General features: G+C 40.2%; 1 protein-coding gene across 1 annotated transcript in view; it reads right to left on the bottom strand.

Annotated features, from left to right (window-relative positions):
* The window catches only part of CDH8 (cadherin 8), a 334,727-nt gene that overhangs the window by 222,560 nt on the left and 93,866 nt on the right, over positions 1 to 18,301 (bottom strand). The window contains exon 3 of the mRNA XM_024551526.3: positions 224 to 518. Within this exon, the coding sequence (XP_024407294.1) occupies positions 224 to 518 (295 nt within the window). The remainder of the gene's footprint in view (positions 1 to 223; positions 519 to 18,301) is intronic.

Genomic DNA, 18,301 nt, shown 5'->3' on the forward strand with positions numbered 1-18,301 from the left:
AAAAGAGATATTTTAATAAAACTGCTTCGCCAGTTCCTATTACAAAGAGACGAAAGCTATTGAGCTGTGGCACTGAGCGCAAGAAAAAAAAGGGGATTTGGAAATGCAAATTAGAGATAAGACAGTAATAAATGTCTTTTATTCAGCGATACACTATCCCTGATGCCAGGGGCCATTTTAAAGATGACTTCTAATAGTTCTGCGAAATTGGAAGCATACATACCCAAAATGGACATCTCCGGCACGGTGGCATGATAGGGCCCATTAAGAAACTCTGGTGCATTATCGTTGATGTCTTGAACTTTAATGATAAATTCAGAAGGAGGCTCGAGGGGCTTGTTGGTCTCCCAGTCCACTGCCTGAGCTGTGAGGGTGTACTCGGCCTTTTCTTCTCGATCAAGTCTTTTGATAGCATGGATATCTCCTGTTATGTCATTTATTTGAAAGATTGTCCCAGCTCCATCTCCAGAGAGGATATACTTGATTTTTTTGCTCCCAGGATCCAGGTCTGTGTGTAGCTAAAATGAAAAGTGACATTGGTTAGTGATGGGTCGATTTGCAACCTTATTTTTTTTAACCACCTCCTGCTTGAATGTCTGGTTGGTTCTTTTTACGTTCATTGTAACTTCATCAATTTCTGCTAACAGTAGCTATACAGAGAGTCTATGCAACTATATGCATATAAATCAAAATAAAACATAATGAAATTCTTACAGACAAGTTTGAACACTTAAAAAAAAAAAAAAACCTTTGACCTGTTCAGTATAAACTCATATGCATTTAGAATGATAAAAAGATGAAGGAAAAAATATAAAAATATATGGATTATTTTCAATGTATGGATATATTTATTTAAAGATGTTATTGCTAGCTATCTTTTATGGATCACTATTTGTATGCCAAGAACTCTGTGAATTACTTCTCATATAATTCCCTTAATTTTCACCAGAAAATAAATGAATTAAAATATTCCACATGAAAGTTGGGAAAGAGGAAGTTTGACACGATAACCTCCCCAAGGTTCATAGTGTGGAATCAAGCCTGGTAGACCTTGAAATCAACTCAGATCTGCCAGTTACATTTACAAAAGCAAAAATAATTCGAAAAATCTGGTGTATGTTAAAATCTTATGTTTGTCTAGGATGTTTTTTACTTTGTTTCGCACAATTCTTCGGGTCCAGGGAAATCATTCCCTTTCTATAAAGTAGAACACTGAGGCCAGAGTAGGGGAGCACGTTTCCCAAAAATAAGAATGCTTAGAAAAACGGAAACTTAGCAGCAGTGACCCAGATCCATCTCAGGTCACGGCGACAGGCACCCACTTGACAGCCGCCCCACCTGAACCATTTTGGTAGCTGTAGAATGACTGGCTTTAAACTGTGCAGTTTACCCCTGGCCGGGGTGCTCAGTGGGTTGGAGTGTCATCCCATACACCAAAAAGGCTGTGGGTTCGATTCCCGGTCCAGGCACTTGCATACCTAGGTTATGGGTTCGACCCCAGGTTGGGAAGCATATGGGAGGCAACAGATGGATGTTTCTCTCTCACATCATTGTTTCTCTATCTCTCTCCTTTTCTCTCTCTAAAATCAATAAAGACATACCCTCAGGTAAGGATTAAAATAATTCTTATCAATAATATCAATAAATCAATAATATCCTCAGGTAGGGATTAAAAAAAATAAAAATAACATGTTCAGTTTACTCTCAAGAGAGAGACAGGAGTATTCTGATGCATGGTGCTTCCTATTACTTTATGTTGACTCCTGTTTTTTAAAAAACTAAAATAAAACAAAAATATTTATTTTTAGTTTGCTTTTAAAAAAAGTCATTGAAGTATAGTTGGAAAATACAAAGTGCACATGTTTTCAGTTTGGCTCAGTTATTTAAATACCAATATAGTTCCACTTATTGCACCATGAGATTCCAAATATTTATTCCTTTTAAAAAAATAAACTGTCTTGTGAAAAGAAACTCCTAGAAACTCAGAAGACATTGTGTCCTCTTGGGACTGCGTTTATTCAGAACAGACTCTATCGCTTTCTTTGCCAATTAAATTGCATTTAGCGCTTCAATAAATGAAAAGAAAAGATTATAAAAAAGACATAAAATAGTAACAAAGAATTCAAATGCATCTAGATCTCCTACTTTACTTTTGAATATTTTAAAAAGTTAAAGCCTAAGATTACATCAATTATTTATTGAATGTCAAAATGTATCCCCTTCATTTATTGTATCAAATTTATTAACAAGAGCAAATATTGAAATGCCACTTTATCTTAATGAATGTGGGATTATAATTCATTAATGTGATATTAATCCTAATTTATGATCATTTTAATTTATGTGCATTTTAACATGTCTATTAGCATTTTTATTAAAAAAAGAATATTTGAATAATATATCATTCTTGGAGGTTTCCATTAACATACAAAGCATTCTTGAGACGCAGAAGGTACTGGTGTGTGTTACCCTTATCAACAGCATTTTTGCTATTAAAAATTAAGTCCTTCAAAACAGTGTCATCATCATGTTAGAATTTATTTGTGCCACATTTTTATAATATTTATCATTTAATTTATAATTATAATCTTAACTAAGGTTTGGAGGTTCCTAGTGTTTAGAAATAACTGAGAGAGAAGAAGAGAAAAACAAGTGTTTTGAAAGAGAAAAACGACAAAGCTAAGATTCAGGTCTCTCGAACTACATAAACTGGAGAAATTAACACTTTTTTTTTGAGCTTCAGTTATTCTGCCTATAATATGAAGATGAAACATCTACCCTGAAGAATTGATTTTAGAACTCGATTTAAAAAGAATTTATCATCTTTTTGCAAACGAGAAAAATGGAGGCGGACATATTAAGTGCGCAATAATGAAAATCGTTTTACTTCATGTCATACTCAACCATACACAAGTGTCAGAAAACACTGTGATAATAGGCCCAGCTGCAACCTAAGTGAAAGCAAGTTCCCAAGACTTCATCCTGAAAAAGCAGGGAAAGAAAAAACAAGTAAACACTATAGGCTTCCTCTTTCTTCTGAAAATTCATTTTTTAGCAAAAGCTCAGTAAAATCCACATCCCTGGGCTAACGGTAACCTTGAAACATAGACTATTGTATTTCTCTATTCATTCATTTCATCCTATTATTTGTGTATCTCTCTCTCATACAAACACACAGTTGCACATGGCTTGTTCAAGTAACCGATGTGACATTACAAATAAAGGAGTCTGGGTGTGCAAGAGGAGCAATTGACAGGCATCTAGTGCTCATAAGACTCCGGGTCTGGACCTCAGAAGGATGCGTGGCCCGCAGTCTGTCGGAATCTGCTCCCTGCAATGAATCAGCCCTGCCCCTATCAACGTATCTCACCTCAGAACCCTCTCTGTGAGATGACGGGGCCAAAGATGCTCTCAAATGTACCAAACGCCCACACATTGCACCTCATCGAGAAGTGCGAGGACCGTGTCTCCCAAGGGCTGCTTCTGCTCACTAGAGCAAAGGGGCCTGGGGTGGAAGTGTCCTCGGTCTGGCTGTGATATAGAAAGACCCATCTATTCATGTATTATAGTTATTATTACTTTACATATATTGACTGCTTATCACTCGATAAACACTTTCTAAGTATAAATATAATGATATTGTCGCACATTTCTCCATTGACCAATGAGATGAGTGAGATTCGGAGATGTTTAGGAAACTTCCACAGAATGCACTATCAGCGAATGACAACCGTAACAGCACCTGCGCTGGATAACTTTCCTGGATTCATGCGCATGCTCCACAGGTGACAATGAGGAAAGAACAGGAGGGGCCTGTGAGAGCGCACAGAAAGTTTCCTTCGTCCAGAAAGCTCACTGTGGAAGGAGAGAAACAGCCTCCCAGGGCAGTAAGGATTAAAACTCAAGATTCCAGGGAGGGAGGAAATGCGTGCCTGGCCCAGGTGACAGACAGGGTGACGATCCTGAGATAAGACAGGGCATGCTGAGTCAGAGAAATGAAAGATGTTTAAAGTGCCCAGAGTCCGAGTGAGGGAGAAGAGAGGGGGCAAGAAGTAAGAATAGACAGCAAGGCAGGGCCACGTCATGTGGAATTTTGATACCAAGAGGCAGAGTTTGGCTCTGATTATAAAGAGCAACAACAGGAGAGTCCATTAACACCAGGCATTGGTCAGGAGCCTGACATAATAATGATTTTGTTTTCATGACATCACAGTGGTGGGCGTGTGCCTGTGAGCCAAGGTCTTGGGATTGGAGAGGAAGAGGAGGTCAGAGAGAAAACTTAGCCACCTATGCACAAAGCTGCTTTGATTTTGATTCTGAACTTCCGCCTGCACCCAGCATGTCACATCTACAACCAGATGAATCTCCAATCCCTCTGGTTACTCACAGTGGCCTGGCTGAAGAAGCACAGTGCCGGGTGGGCGATAAACAATCCCAGAATTTTATATGAAGGCTTTAGTTTCAGGGATCAAACCAGGACTGCTCCATCACTCAGCTGAATCGTGAGTAACAGTTTAATTATCCCTTCACTATCTTCCACATATTTGCATAATACCCCCCAATTAAAATATGAGTTCAGACTCTAAAAGTCATGGTAGGAGGCATTTGCATTTTCCTTCTCCTTTGTATTTGCCCTGCCTGGTCAAGGGTCTGTCAAATTCTCAGAAGCACAATAAACATGGAGTAAGGTGAATGTAAAGGAAGGAAAGAAAAGAACATTTTCTCATTTGATTTGCAAAACAATGATTTTAGAAAGGGAGCAAAGAGTTTAGAAAAGTTAGGCCCCATGAGCTAAAATCTGATCCATTCCAGGTGCAGAGCCCTTGAGTCCCCTCAAATATGCATTCAACTTTGGCGCCCAGCAGAAGAACTGAGACAGTAGATGGGATGCCGTTGGATGAAAGAGTGGATAGATGGATAAATGGATGGGTAATGGATGGATAAGAGAGGATGGTAGAGGACAATTACCTAATACTCAGATATCGTTGTTCTCAGAATAAGAGCGTCACCTCACCCCAGTCTTCAACAGCACCCGTATCTCTGCGGCATTGAAAATAAAAAAGTACAAACTGTTTTCTCCCCTTCTCACCCAGGAGCCCTAAAGCACTCCTGGGACAGCAGAGCCTAGAGAGGATGAAGTCTCCTCTGAGTGCCTATTTTAATACCAAATAAGGATTTAATGACCACCTTGGGCACCTTTTCCTCCCCAGGGGGTGCTGAAGAATGGGACTCGGAGAACTAGAGAGAAAATCACTTCCTCATCTGAAAATCTGGCAGTGCTGGCATCAGAACTTGTTTTGAAGTTCCACTCTACCCAGAGGACGTCATAGGAGAGTTTCTCAAGTTGCCTATCTTTCACTAGAGAAGGATCTAAGTTACCAGACGAGAGCCATCATCATCATCTTTCGGAACCAAAAGAGATGACCAGGGGTCACTGCAGCACAAATCCCTGTCACTCACTAATGTCCGATTTACATGAATCTGCTCATCCTTGGAGAGTACAGATAGCCATCTTGAATGAATTTCTATCTTAGCACCGTATTCTTGGTATCTAGTGCCTGTCAGTGAGAAACCACACAATGGGCTATGGGTCTATCAGTGAATGGACTGATAATGGAACATTTACATCACAACCATTCACTATCAAGGATGGCACCAGGCACTTTGACACATGTTAAGTGTTTGGCCTAAATCTCTGAGGTGATAAGAACACAGGACTTCAATCCACATCAGGTACATATTTAGGCAGCTAGGAGAGAAAAGGGCAGGTAAAGAGAAAGAACAAGAGGATATGAGTTCTTTTTATGTATGCGAAGTTCCTCCTTGTCTAAGGATCAGGAGTTTGACTTGAACTTTAGTCCTTCTCATGAAGAAAACTGACCAGACCTGAAGTGGCCCATTCATGAAGGAGTTTGGTCCCATTGCTGCCTTTGATCAGATGGAGAAAACCACTTGTTCCTGTGGACTTAGAGCTAAATAAAGCATCGTATGATGGTGGTGGATGGGTGGGAGGGGTGAAGGTGCCATCGCAGGCTACGTAACTTGTCAGGTACCTTTATATGCTGCAACGTGGTACCAGCACAGAAAACCTGAATAATCCAGCACAGTTAGTTCTCATCCAGCCACCCTGCTCTTAATCAGTTACCGAAACAAATTATCTCATAACACCAAAGCTAGCTAACAGGCATAATAACACCCCAACATGCTAGTAAGAGCTAGTTGGGAATCTGCAGTTACTTTTATCATCATACATTATAAGAAATAACTTTGTGAAATAACAGTTATCAAAGTAATTCACATATAAGCCACATTACCCTCGAATGTGTCTTAAGAGGTAAAAGGCAAGTGAAGAAAAGACCCCTGGTTAAAAGAATGAAACAGAGCATCCCGCACTGAAAATGACGACTGCTTTACAAAAACAACGTTTATGAATAGCAGGACAATGTGTAGCATCTTGCTGTCTCAGACATGGGCTCTCCGCATTCTGTGTCAGCAGCCGGTGTGAGTATTGAACACATTGACCTGGCCATGGGGACAAGGGCCTGGAGAAACATAAAGTCAGAAGCAAGTCCAACTGCAGAGTTGCTCTTGGCTGCAGAGACCTGAAAATACAGTTAGAAAAGGAAATGTACAGCTTGTGCTGCTTCTTTCAATGGTAAGTTCCATGAGGGCAGGGCTTCGATGTACATTGCTCAACACTATCTCCACCAAGCATCACACTTGGCACATAGTAAATGCTCATTAAAATTCATATATATCTGCACAGGACCTAGCCTCATGCCCTAAGCCTTGCCAGTGATTTCAAATGGATGACAGGCTCAGGTTCAGTAAATACTGTATTGACTTTCTCAAGCTCCTATAACTAACAAATGACAGGACCAGATACCGCCTGCTAAATCAGCTTCCAGAGCCTACACATTTTAGCATAATTCTATAGAGACCATCCAGAAAGCTTAACTAGTTATTCTGGGGGCCTCTTGTTCCCCTAGATAAGGACTGTAGAATGGAGAATCCTCTCGTTTGTCCCTAAATGGCAATGGAGATTTAACCTATTCCTATGGAAACCATGTCTATATAACCATGTAGTAGAGACACTTTTCGTGAACCTGATTCATCCTGTGGAAGTCTGAACTAGAACAGACATGGCAGGAAAAAGGCAGTATGGTCAGCTAACCGGAGTGCTGAGACAGAATGTCAGCAAGCAGAGGATGGCAGGGTGTTTCCCAAGAGACTTCCCCAGCTGACAGCCATGATGTTGGCAAATTTGCTACTATCTGCTGTGCCAACCACAGCTTTACACGCTGGCAAAGTGATGCACCCACCCCATAGCAAAGCCATCTCTTTGAGCCAGACTGCAATGAAGAAAGTTCCTTAGTCTAATTTTTGTAAGGCGGAGTCTTGATATAAATAGCATTTTGAGGCCAAGTCATCCTTGTTGATAAGATTCAGAGAAAGGACAATTAAATGGATTAATTCTATAATGATGCCATAGAAAAATTGTTTGCCCATCTTATAAAAAAGTGGTCTTAAAAAGGCTCCAAGAATGCGTAAGTTACACATTCTCAGACTTTCTTTTTCCCTTGAATTTCTGAGGTGGAGACATTCTCGTTTACACAAGCACTTATAGAAAAGGGGGGAAAAAGAAAAGTAAAGAAAGAAAAAGGCAGTGGACCCCCTTCTGTTGGATATCCTTTCTTATGTGTGCTGATAACAGCCTAGTTCATATATTACACCATACAGGCTTGGATGTCAATGCATTTCCACAAGGCAACCAAAAATGTACAAAGTAGTAGCTGAGATCATGGGACCTGGAATGAACATGTTATAGGAAATGGAGCCAGATTGGAACACACCGTAAGATACCAAGGAATGTACTTAACCTATCCCAAACTCAGTTTTGTTATCTGTAAAAGGTTTCCATCACTCTAACTACAGGGTTTTTGTAACAGTTAAAATGTGACAGGTAATAGATAAAGGTCTGGTAGCTCCAGGAACTAAGGTATTCAAATAAAAATGCATGGGTTCTGGTGGAGCTTGAATTTGAGAATGGTAGGTTCTGCCAAACCTGGAAATGCTTTCCAAGAAAAATATACCTAACAATGTATTCTGGGTCTGAATTCAACATACAACATTGACTTGTAGTAACTATAAGAATGTCATTTATTCAGGTCCTTTGCCCACTTTTTAATTGTATCGTTAATTTTTCTGGTGTTGAATGTTGTAAGTTCTTACCAATTTTTGATCAACCCCTTACAGATGTATCAGCAAATAGGCTCTTTCATTCAGTTGGTTGTCATTTCATTTGGCCAATGGTTTCCTTTGCTGGGCAAAACCTTTTTAGCTTGATGTAGTACCATTTGTTTAGTTTTTCCCTTGTTTCCCTTGCCCGAGATATATCAGAAAAAAAAATATTGTTACGAGAAATGTCCGAGATTTTACTGCCTATGTTTTCTTCTAGGATTTTTATGGTTTTAGGTCTAACTTTTAAGTCTTTAATCCATTTTGAGTTTATTCTTGTGTGTGGTGTAAGATGGTGGTCTAGTTTCATTTTTTTGCATGTATCTGTCTAATATTCCAACACCATTTATTGAATAGACTGTCTTTACTTACCCCATTGTATTTTTTTTTGCCTCCTTTGTCAAATTGCTGGGGGGAGAGGGGGAAGGGGGAAGGTAAAGGAGGGTATGGAGGATAAATGGTGATGGAAGGAGACTTGACTTGGGGTTGTGAACACACAACACGGTGTACAGGTGATGTGTTGTGGAATAGTGCACCTGAAACCTGTATAATTTTGTTAACCGTGTGACTCCAATAAATTCAATTAAAGAAAAGAACATCATTTCTTGAGTTAAGTGATCTTGGGCCAATATGGGCTGAAACTCTTACACTGGGCATGCCACTTAATCACATATCTGGTACTTATTCACCTATTCAGTGAATATGGTAGTAGAAGTTTTTATTTCTTTTTATTCAGTTTTACTCAGTAAAATTGTAAAACATTTCATGTTAGATTGTTTTTGTTTCTTGTTACTTAGTAACTGTAAGTCTAGAAGTAGGAGGTCATTGAATACAGGCTTGTGTGGGCAAGAGTGTGGGGAAATACTAGTAGTATTAAGTAATACTAATAGAAAGAGACTTAGGTGCATAGATTGAGGAGTGGACGGATAGACAGATGGATGAATTGGTTGATAAGAGGAAGATGATGATTACATAGATGGTTCTATTGGAGAATGCAAGGACAAAGAAAATAACACACAAAGTGATGGCTGACCAAATAAGATTCTTAGCTGTCCTTCCAACGCATATTAAATACCGTAGTTTTCAGACTATAAGACGCACCTTCCCCTCCAAATTTGTAAGGAAAATGGGGCTGCATCTTATAGTCCGATTGTAGCTTACCTGGCTCGCTACAGGATTTCTGCTTTAAAGGATGTTATGAAACACTTTACCACATTTTTTGCTTTAAAATTGTTTTTCCTGTTTTCCTTCTCTAAAACCTAGGTGCGTCTTGTGGTCTGAAAAATACGGTACTATGAATCAATGGATGAATAAACAGATGGACATGTGGTGAGTGGGTAGGCTGGAAAAACGATAGTTTCTCACTAAAAGATTGGTTTTGAAAAAAACATAGATTATTCTGTCTCAGAATACTATTCCCTGCTTTGCAATGAAGCAAACAGTCCTTGGAAGTTCAACAATAAATTATAAGAGATTCTTATATGAAGATCACTGGTACATATTTAATTTTCAACAAAATAGTATCTCCAAAAATTTCCTGGAAAAAATAAACTCTTTATCTCTCTTAATAAGATAGGTAGGTAGGTAGGTAGGTAGGTAGATGAGAGGTAGATGAGAGGTAGACAGCCACACGGGTGGGGAGTATTTTGTGCCAAATAAATACACAATGTAGTAACACACCATGTAAACAAGGTGAACAGGACTAAAGAAAAGCACCCAGAATTACTGTCCAAACAAAAGAAGTGGGTTTTAAACAGATGTGGATATTTTAAAAAGATGTCATTGTTGGGAACCGCCCTGCCTGGTTTCAGAAGCTGTGACCCCCCCATGGCTAAGGCTGAGTGAGAGACCTTGGGACCCTAAGCCACTAAGGAGACAAAGCTTATCTCCCTGGCAGGGGCGCCACCTCTGCCCCTTTACTTCACCCTGCTTGGCCCCCAGTGCATGACCGGTTAGCCAATGATGGGTAAGATTCCTCAAGGGAGGGATGACCTAAGACAGGCATGGTTAGGAAGAGGCTCTCAGGGAAGGACTTGGGGAGCTATATAGAAAAAGGGGGTGATGGACCCTCGCTTCTCAGCTTTGACATAGCTTGAGTCCTCATTCTGTCTGCAAGTCTCCTAATCTCTTGGCTGCCTTCCTTCCCCTCCCTGATTTAAGCCTGAAACAATACAGGAGGTGGGTGCAGCCCTGTGCTGAAAAGAGTGGATTCTCTAGGGCAATCAGGCCTAAGAAAGACTACATAAAATCCTATGAAACCTACTTTGCTAATACCCTCAATTTTCTGATAAGGGTCGGTGCATGGAATGAGTTTGCTCCCCAAAGTTTTACGGCCCTTTAACTATATGACCCTGACTCAGAATAAGCCCTGAGTTCTTTGAATGTTATCTATTATTTGATCATTTCTGCCTGACAATGATTGATGAGCTTTACGTATATGCCCTGTATTCCTATGCAAATTAAACCCAATAAAAGCCCATTGAGGAACAGGTTCCTGGCCCTTCTCCTTTGAGAGATCAGCCACCTTTCCTCCCCAAGCAGATCCTGTCTTGGTAGACTTATTCTCATCTGTGGTGGCCTGGGGGGAATCGCGGGTGGGGCCCCCCCACAATTCATGATATTTTCCAAAGGTCAGCTTACAGTGGAAAATTTAGTTGTACTGTGGAAAAAGGGGAAAGAGTTGATAGAATGTCGTGCCGATGTTCTTTATGCTTCTTAAGCACTTTCACCAGAGCACTAACAGGCGGTAAAAATATGAGATAGACTCCTGATGTGGTGACCACAATCACTCGCCAAACAGGATGTATCTTGTTATCCAAATAACTGACAAGAGCTCCGTGGGGAAGAGCGCGTTGGATAACCAAATGACAGTCACGTCCTCTCTCTGGAATCCTGTATTTATGAAGAGACTGTGGGATAATCTAAATGCTATGAACTTGGAAGAATGTTGCAATTGAAGTTAAATACATACACCTGGAGTTTAATTTGGGCTGTGGAGTGGATGTGACATTGGCAAATCATCTTGCTTATGTGATCAAAAAGCGTAATAATAATAATGTTGCTGTGTCACCCACGCCTACCCCTTGAGTACTGTAAACTGTCCCGTTCCAAGTCTTGAAAGAAAGCAGTGAATCATGAACAAGGCTCAGATTTAACAAAAATAATCTCGTTTTCCAGTTGGCAGCCATGAGCACTCAATGAGTGGACGGATGAGTGGATGGATGTGTTGATAAGGGAACTAAAAAGAGGAGGGCGAAAGGTCAATTGTTTTATTTGGGATGTATAGGTGCACGGAAAGAGTGGATGGGATGATGGCTAACTGACTAGATTCACAAACATCTTTCTTTTTAGGTAAATGAGAACACGAAGATTTGTCCTGCCTTACAACTGTTAGATCTGATCCTGGACAAACTTATGTTTTTCCTATTTTAGCTTCCACTTGTTAAACGATACTAACAAGGCCCTTGATACCATCATCAAAGATATTATCTCAGACTGTTGGAAGGAGAGCATGTATGTGGAAGTTTGTTTGTTTTTTTTAACTCCTACTCTTCCAAGTATTATTATCCCTACAGTGAATATTCGCCAATGAAACCTAACATGCCATAGACCGTCAGAATTAGGCACTAATAACATAGCCCGCAGTGCTGTGAGTGTGTGTATGTGTGTGTGTGTGTGAGTGTGCGTGTGTTCATGTGTATTTCTCTACTTCAGTTCCGTTCTGCCAGCACAACCTGGAGTCCGCTGAGAAAAATACCGAACAGCAGCCATAACAACAGCAATGACAACAACACAACTTCAAGGGAGATCTGAAGCTGGAAGTGCCCTGAGTTCACACTGTGAACAGACTTATGGATTTGCTGGAAATCTGTAAATTGACTGCTTTATTCATAATGTTAATGCTTTGTGAAAATAAATAGGTATTTTGTTTCATTGACAAACAGAAACAAAGATAATCCTTTCAAGTCCTGTATTATGAGCTGGGCTGTTTCCCTTTAAAATGCATGAAGTGAAGCCCTAGCCTCGACTACCTCCAAATGTAACTGTTTGGAGACTGAGCCATTACAGAGATGATTATGTCGAAATGAAGCTAAGATGGGCCTTTATCCCCTCTGACTGGTGTGCTTATAAGAAGAGGAATTTGGATACATGGAGAGACACCAGGGATACCCGGGCACAGGGGAAAGACAAGGACACAGAGAGAAGGCAGCCATTAGCAAGCCTAGGGGAGAGGCATCAGGAGCCGCTAAACCAGCTGACACCTTGACCGTGGACTTCTAGCCTCCAGCACTGTGAGAAAATATGGTTTTTAAGGACATTGAGTTTCCTTACACTAGATACATTCATTTTCTATTTCACTGAAGTATCACAACAACCCTATGAGGTACATAGCAGACTCTCCATTTTACAGATTAAGAAACTGAAGATTAAAATATAAGCAATTGCTCAACATCACATACAGCAAGCAATGGAGAAAGAGTCCCAATCCAAGGCTACCTGCTCCCCAAGCTCAGGTTTGGTTGTTTGATTGCTGTGCGCCAGAACGAAACATAAGAGAGAAAAATAATAAAAGCCCCTGAAACCAAAGACTCCAATGTTCACAAAACAATAACCTGTTTAGTGATTTTTATTAAAACATACATTTCACTTAGTACAACACCCTCTAGGTCCACTCATGTTAGACAGAGAAATACAAATGCCATATGGGTTCCCTAATGTGTGGAATCTAAAACGCAAAACAAACAGAACAAAATGGGACACAAGGAAACAGATCAAACTGATGGCTATGGGGGAGGGGTGGGGTGGTGGCACGGGTTGGAAAGGGTGAAGGGGAGTACAGTCAGTACTGTGATCTCTTTGCACAGTGACAGGTGATGACTACACCTCGTGTGGTGGTTGCATTGTAAGGTAGGAAAATGTGGAATCGTTATGCTGTACGCCTGCAACCCATACGTTATTGTGTGCAACTCTGCTTAAATTAAAGAAATATTGGCAATAAATAAATAAATTACAAAAGCATATATTTCACATATTATCTGTTGGTTTAAGAGGAATCCTGTGAGAATTCAAGATAAGGAAGAGCAGTCATCGCTCTGGCACAGAACAGGAATGAAGGTCCCGCATCTAAAGACCTCCGGAAATGGGGAGCCCCCAGGTAATGCCTCAGAGTTAGAGATCTCCAAACTCCCCTGTGGGAGGAGCCTAATGATAGAAACTGCCCTGGGAAGAGGAGAGCAGGAAAAGAACTTCCCGTGGCAGTAGTGAAAGCTTTCTGGGAGGCAGATGTTGGGAGGCACGGTGGGGGATTTACAAAAAACAACGTCAAGCTAGAGAATTACTTAGATACACTTTGCAAATCAGAGTCTATCAATGGGAAATATCCATTTAAATGATCATCTGTTCATAGCTTTCCTAAAAGAATTAAACGAATACATGTTTCTCCACACCTAACAACATTAGTAATACGACCACATTGATTAGGTACATAATCGATGCTCGATATATAATTTTGAATACAGCACAAAGCTCTCCTTACATCACTGCTTCCTCCTGGCGTTCTATGAAACTGTGATAAGGAACGATCCTGGATAAGCACACTGACCACTTCACTCTGATCATAAGGAAAGTTTTGTCCGGCCCGGCGGACTCCTACGCCACTAAAAATAGATTGAATGGCCCCTTTAATCTTCTTCCTGTTAATCAGATTTGCTAGTTTTATTTGCAATGAGAAATTCAAGAGCTATTAACACGGAAAAATAATAGACATGGGAAGAAGAGGCGATGAAAGGACCAGCGTTTACGGTGGGGTTTAGGGGAGATTTTTTTTTTTTATGTATTATTTGTTTACTTTCAACTGTGGTGTGTTTGAGGAGAGAAAAGAAATTTGGGGAAATTTATCACTAATGGGAAACATTTTCAGAGAGATAAGGAGGGAGCCAGGTTTCTAAAAGGTTTCAGTGAATAATAAAACCTATCAATTTCCCCTCAATTTCCCTTTGTCATATTATGGGGTGATTACATTAAAGGAAGTAAATTGCTTTTCAGTTATCTTTGGATGTGAGATTGAGGGTCTTTTGAAAGTGACCATATATTGAGATAAAAGTTTGATGCAGCTCAGCCTTGTCAATTATTTACTGGTGTGCATGTGTGCGTCTGGGTGTGTGGAACTTGACAGGGAGCAATGGAGGGGGTATTGGGGAGCTAGATGAGATGCTGCTGTGGTCGTGGTGGTTAACGTTAAATCATCTACAGTTAAACTTTAGGCCAGTCTTTGCTGTCAGGTACGAGAAAAATTCTGGCAAGAAGCAAAGCTTCCAAGCAAAGCCGTAGATCCGCCCTATGCCTGCAAGAACCATGTTCCTCAGGACTGTAGAGGGCAGCCCTGGGAGAAACAGAAAGATTTGGAGCAGCAGGTCTGAAAGGCCAGGTCCACAGACCTCCAGGAATCTGAGCCCCTTCCAGAGTATCCGGGAGGTCAAAGTCATTTTTCTTTTCTACTGGATTCACAGTGTGTTGGCTATATTTCCTGGGCTGTATACTGTATCCTGTGACTGATTTATTTTATGACTAGAAATTTGTGCCTCTTCATGAGTTTTAAGACTATAAAGGTATCCTGTGACCAAAAATTTTGAGATCCACTTCCCTAAATTAAATACAATTATACTTTAATAAAGTTTAATTTTAAAACTAATGTAATTTAATATTGTAAACATTGTTTGCTGGCCTGGAAAAAAAGTATAGGGTTAGCATCATAAAACCTAGGTTGGGAAGGTTCTATGTATAACCCGGGTAAAGACAAACTCATCTGATTTCAATATGAGGCATTTTTTTTTACAAATGGGAAAATGAACTCCCTTTTCTCTGAAACTTTGTAAATATTAAATGAAATGCTATATGTCAAATACAAGCACAAAGCTGGCATATTCGAGTTCTCTGCCCAAAATGTCCTTCTTTGAAGCAAACTTAATAATTTGCACATGAAAGCAATTCTTCTGAGATGCTGGGTACTCACCTCCAATCACAGGTAAATATTATCTCAGGTTAGCATGAAGCCTTGACAATCTATCTAGATGGCTGGAGGAAATAGGTAAGAACAGAGATTCACAGGCATGCTTGGAGCATACCTATTAGTACTTAATGACTGTCAGAATCATGGGCAAAAGCATAGATTTCTGGACCCTAGTTATCAATTTGGGGGTGGGGTCCAAACAATTGCATTTCTAGAAAGTTCGCAAGTGCTGCTCAAATTTTGGTGCAGCCACCAGACTCTGAGAACCACTGACCTAGAGATCAAAAAAACCCCACTTATTTCTGTGATTTTTTCAAAATTCTAAATTAGCCTTGGCTGGTGTAGCTCACTAGATTGAGCACGGGCCTGCAAACCAAAGAGTCATGGGTTCGATTCCCAGTCAGGGCACCTGCCTGGGTCGTGGGCCAGGTCCCCAGGACACACCAGAGGCAACCACACAATGATGTTTCTCTCCCTGTCTTTCTCCTTCCCTTCCCTTCTCTCTAAAAATAAATAAATACAATCTTTTTAAAAAATACAATTCTAAATTATTCTCCACGGAACTGTTTTATTTGATAACGGCAAGTGCCATTTTTAATACATGGTTCAGATTGTTTCTGTTAGGAAATAATCCATTTTAGGCTCTGGACATTTTATAGGGCCTTTCAGGCATTCGTTGCTATAATACTAGAGCCCTTAATTTATGTAGAAATATAGGCATTCATATTTATCTACATAGTCTATTTTGCAACACAGCAACTATTTATAGGGCTTCGACTCTGTGCCCAGCACAAAGGTTCTCATCTGATGCTCTTGTTAGAGGACATAGCCAATTCGTACCCAAAAGGAAGATTGTTCTTACAGACTTAAATATCAAGTCAGATACCTGCTCGCTCAGATGCAAGGCTCCAGGGCTATTTGGTAACAAGTCCCTTCCCCACCCCTAACTTTCACCCTCACTACTGAAAGTTGCTGAACATAATTAGTCCCAGCATCAGCTTTGTGTGTGCGTGTGAAAGCCAAAGAGAATCCGGGTCAAAATTGCGCTCCTCACTCTACAGGATCTTGGTAATGGGTGGAGCAATGTCAGCAGGAGAAATGAATATTAGCCTCTTCATTTTTCTTTAAAAAGAGCTATGAACACTTTTTAAAAAGATATAAACACTTAAAAAATATTCTCACCCAGGCATGTAGTCATTTTAGTTGCTACAGCTCTCACTAAAATCCAACCTTCTATTTCTAACGTCTTTGCCTGTTTGGGCCAAGGCACAACTGAAAATAAAGAGCTGTTCGCTGTCTCGTCGAGGATGATTTGTCAGACACTCTTACGAGACAATGTCCGTGAGGTTGCTAATTGTTCCTTCCCGGAAAATTCCGTCTTTTGAGAATGAGACTGAGCTGTGCTGGGTGATGGAAATATCAGCCAGGCACAGGATGCTGCTCTGCGTTAGCATCCTCATGATTATTCAGTCCTAATAAATACGCTTCTAAAATAAAGTGTTGACAGCACTCTTATTGAAATATGTAGCATATGTTTATAGTCTCACACATTGAGGTACACACATAATTACAATGTATGTGCTAGAGAAATTGCAGAGGCAGGCCAAGGAGCCACGTTTACTCTCGTGGAAAAGTGCTAGTGTCCAATTAAGACAGGTGAGACCGTGGGGCGGCAACATTGTCAAATGCCAATCAGACATGACCAGGCTGATTAAATAACAAGGCAAGAAGAATTGCTTTTGTTGCTGTTTTAAGGGAACCTCAAGTAGCTCCTGGAAATCAGGGTATTCACTGGTTCTCCCTAACCCAGTCAACAGCATACTGGATTATTGAGGTATTATCGTGGACCATATTGAATAGCTCCAAAGCACAAGGACACTTATTACCGAAACCAAGGATCATCTGGAGGAGAATAGTCATTTCTACTTGTTAGAGATTGTGCTTCAGGATGGCTTTAGAGAAAGAGAATAATGTGACGTTACATTGCTTTTGTTCATTTTTATTTGTCTCCATTTGCGCGTGTTGGGAAATAGCTAATGCATCACGTATAAATACAGAGGAATCACTTCACACTTGTTTCCAAGCACCATGGAACATGAACTTCAGGGGGAGTTTAAACGAGGGTCATTCATCTGCCAAACACAACCTCCTGCTTCTTAGAGGAAATGTATGTCATGAAATGTTAAAAACAAGACTCAACAGAGGGAAGTGTTTCCCCAATAAATGATTTGACCTCTGAAGTATTTATTTTAGTTAAGGACAGGGGGAAACGAAGTAAAAGAAACACCTCTAACATTGTTATTTCACTGATGATTCTTACCAGAATAGGTCAGGAGTTAGCAGAGTAAGTCGAAAGGAAAAGAAGATGTGGAGGAGAAAGGAAGCAAGAAATGTATAGAACAACCTTGTGCTATGTGCTGCTCTAATTAATTAAATGCATTCCTTCCTCCTCACCCTCCAAGGCCATTTTTATTATTCTCATTTTATAGTGAAGAAATCTGGGACGCACAGAAGTTAAGTAGCCTGTTCCAAGACACACAAATTAATAAAAAGCAGAAACATGCACTTTTGGTCTTGGACTCCAGAGCTGCGTGCCTCTGTGTGGGTGTGTGTGGGTGTGCGTGCATTTCTTTACAATCATTCAGTCATTCTTTTCCTCCAATTCAAATAAATAATTATCCTACATTTTTCTCCTGACTTTGTTGGAGACTCTTAAGTTGGAAAAAAATCTGGGCTCTAAGTATGGGAAAAAGGAATCGGAATGAATACTGGTTGAGAACTGATCTTTTGGTAGATTAGATAAATCACAAGCTAACAACCAGGAGAGCAGATATTTGAACCCAAGTATGCCTGACAGCAGACTGTTTCTACTGACTCACATTCTTTTCCAAAGTCTCTGATTTATTTATAGACAGCTTTGTTTCCTGTCTTTGTAACACCTTCCAAACTAACACCCTGACCTCTGTCCTTGTTACTTATCTCTTCGAAAGGGTCAACTCTTGAATTCACCAAACAGATGAAAACCGTTAGGTGGTAGAAGGACTTTTTTAATGT

The sequence above is a fragment of the Desmodus rotundus genome, chromosome 12, assembly GCF_022682495.2.
Source record: "Desmodus rotundus isolate HL8 chromosome 12, HLdesRot8A.1, whole genome shotgun sequence".
Lineage (NCBI taxonomy): Eukaryota > Metazoa > Chordata > Mammalia > Chiroptera > Phyllostomidae > Desmodus > Desmodus rotundus.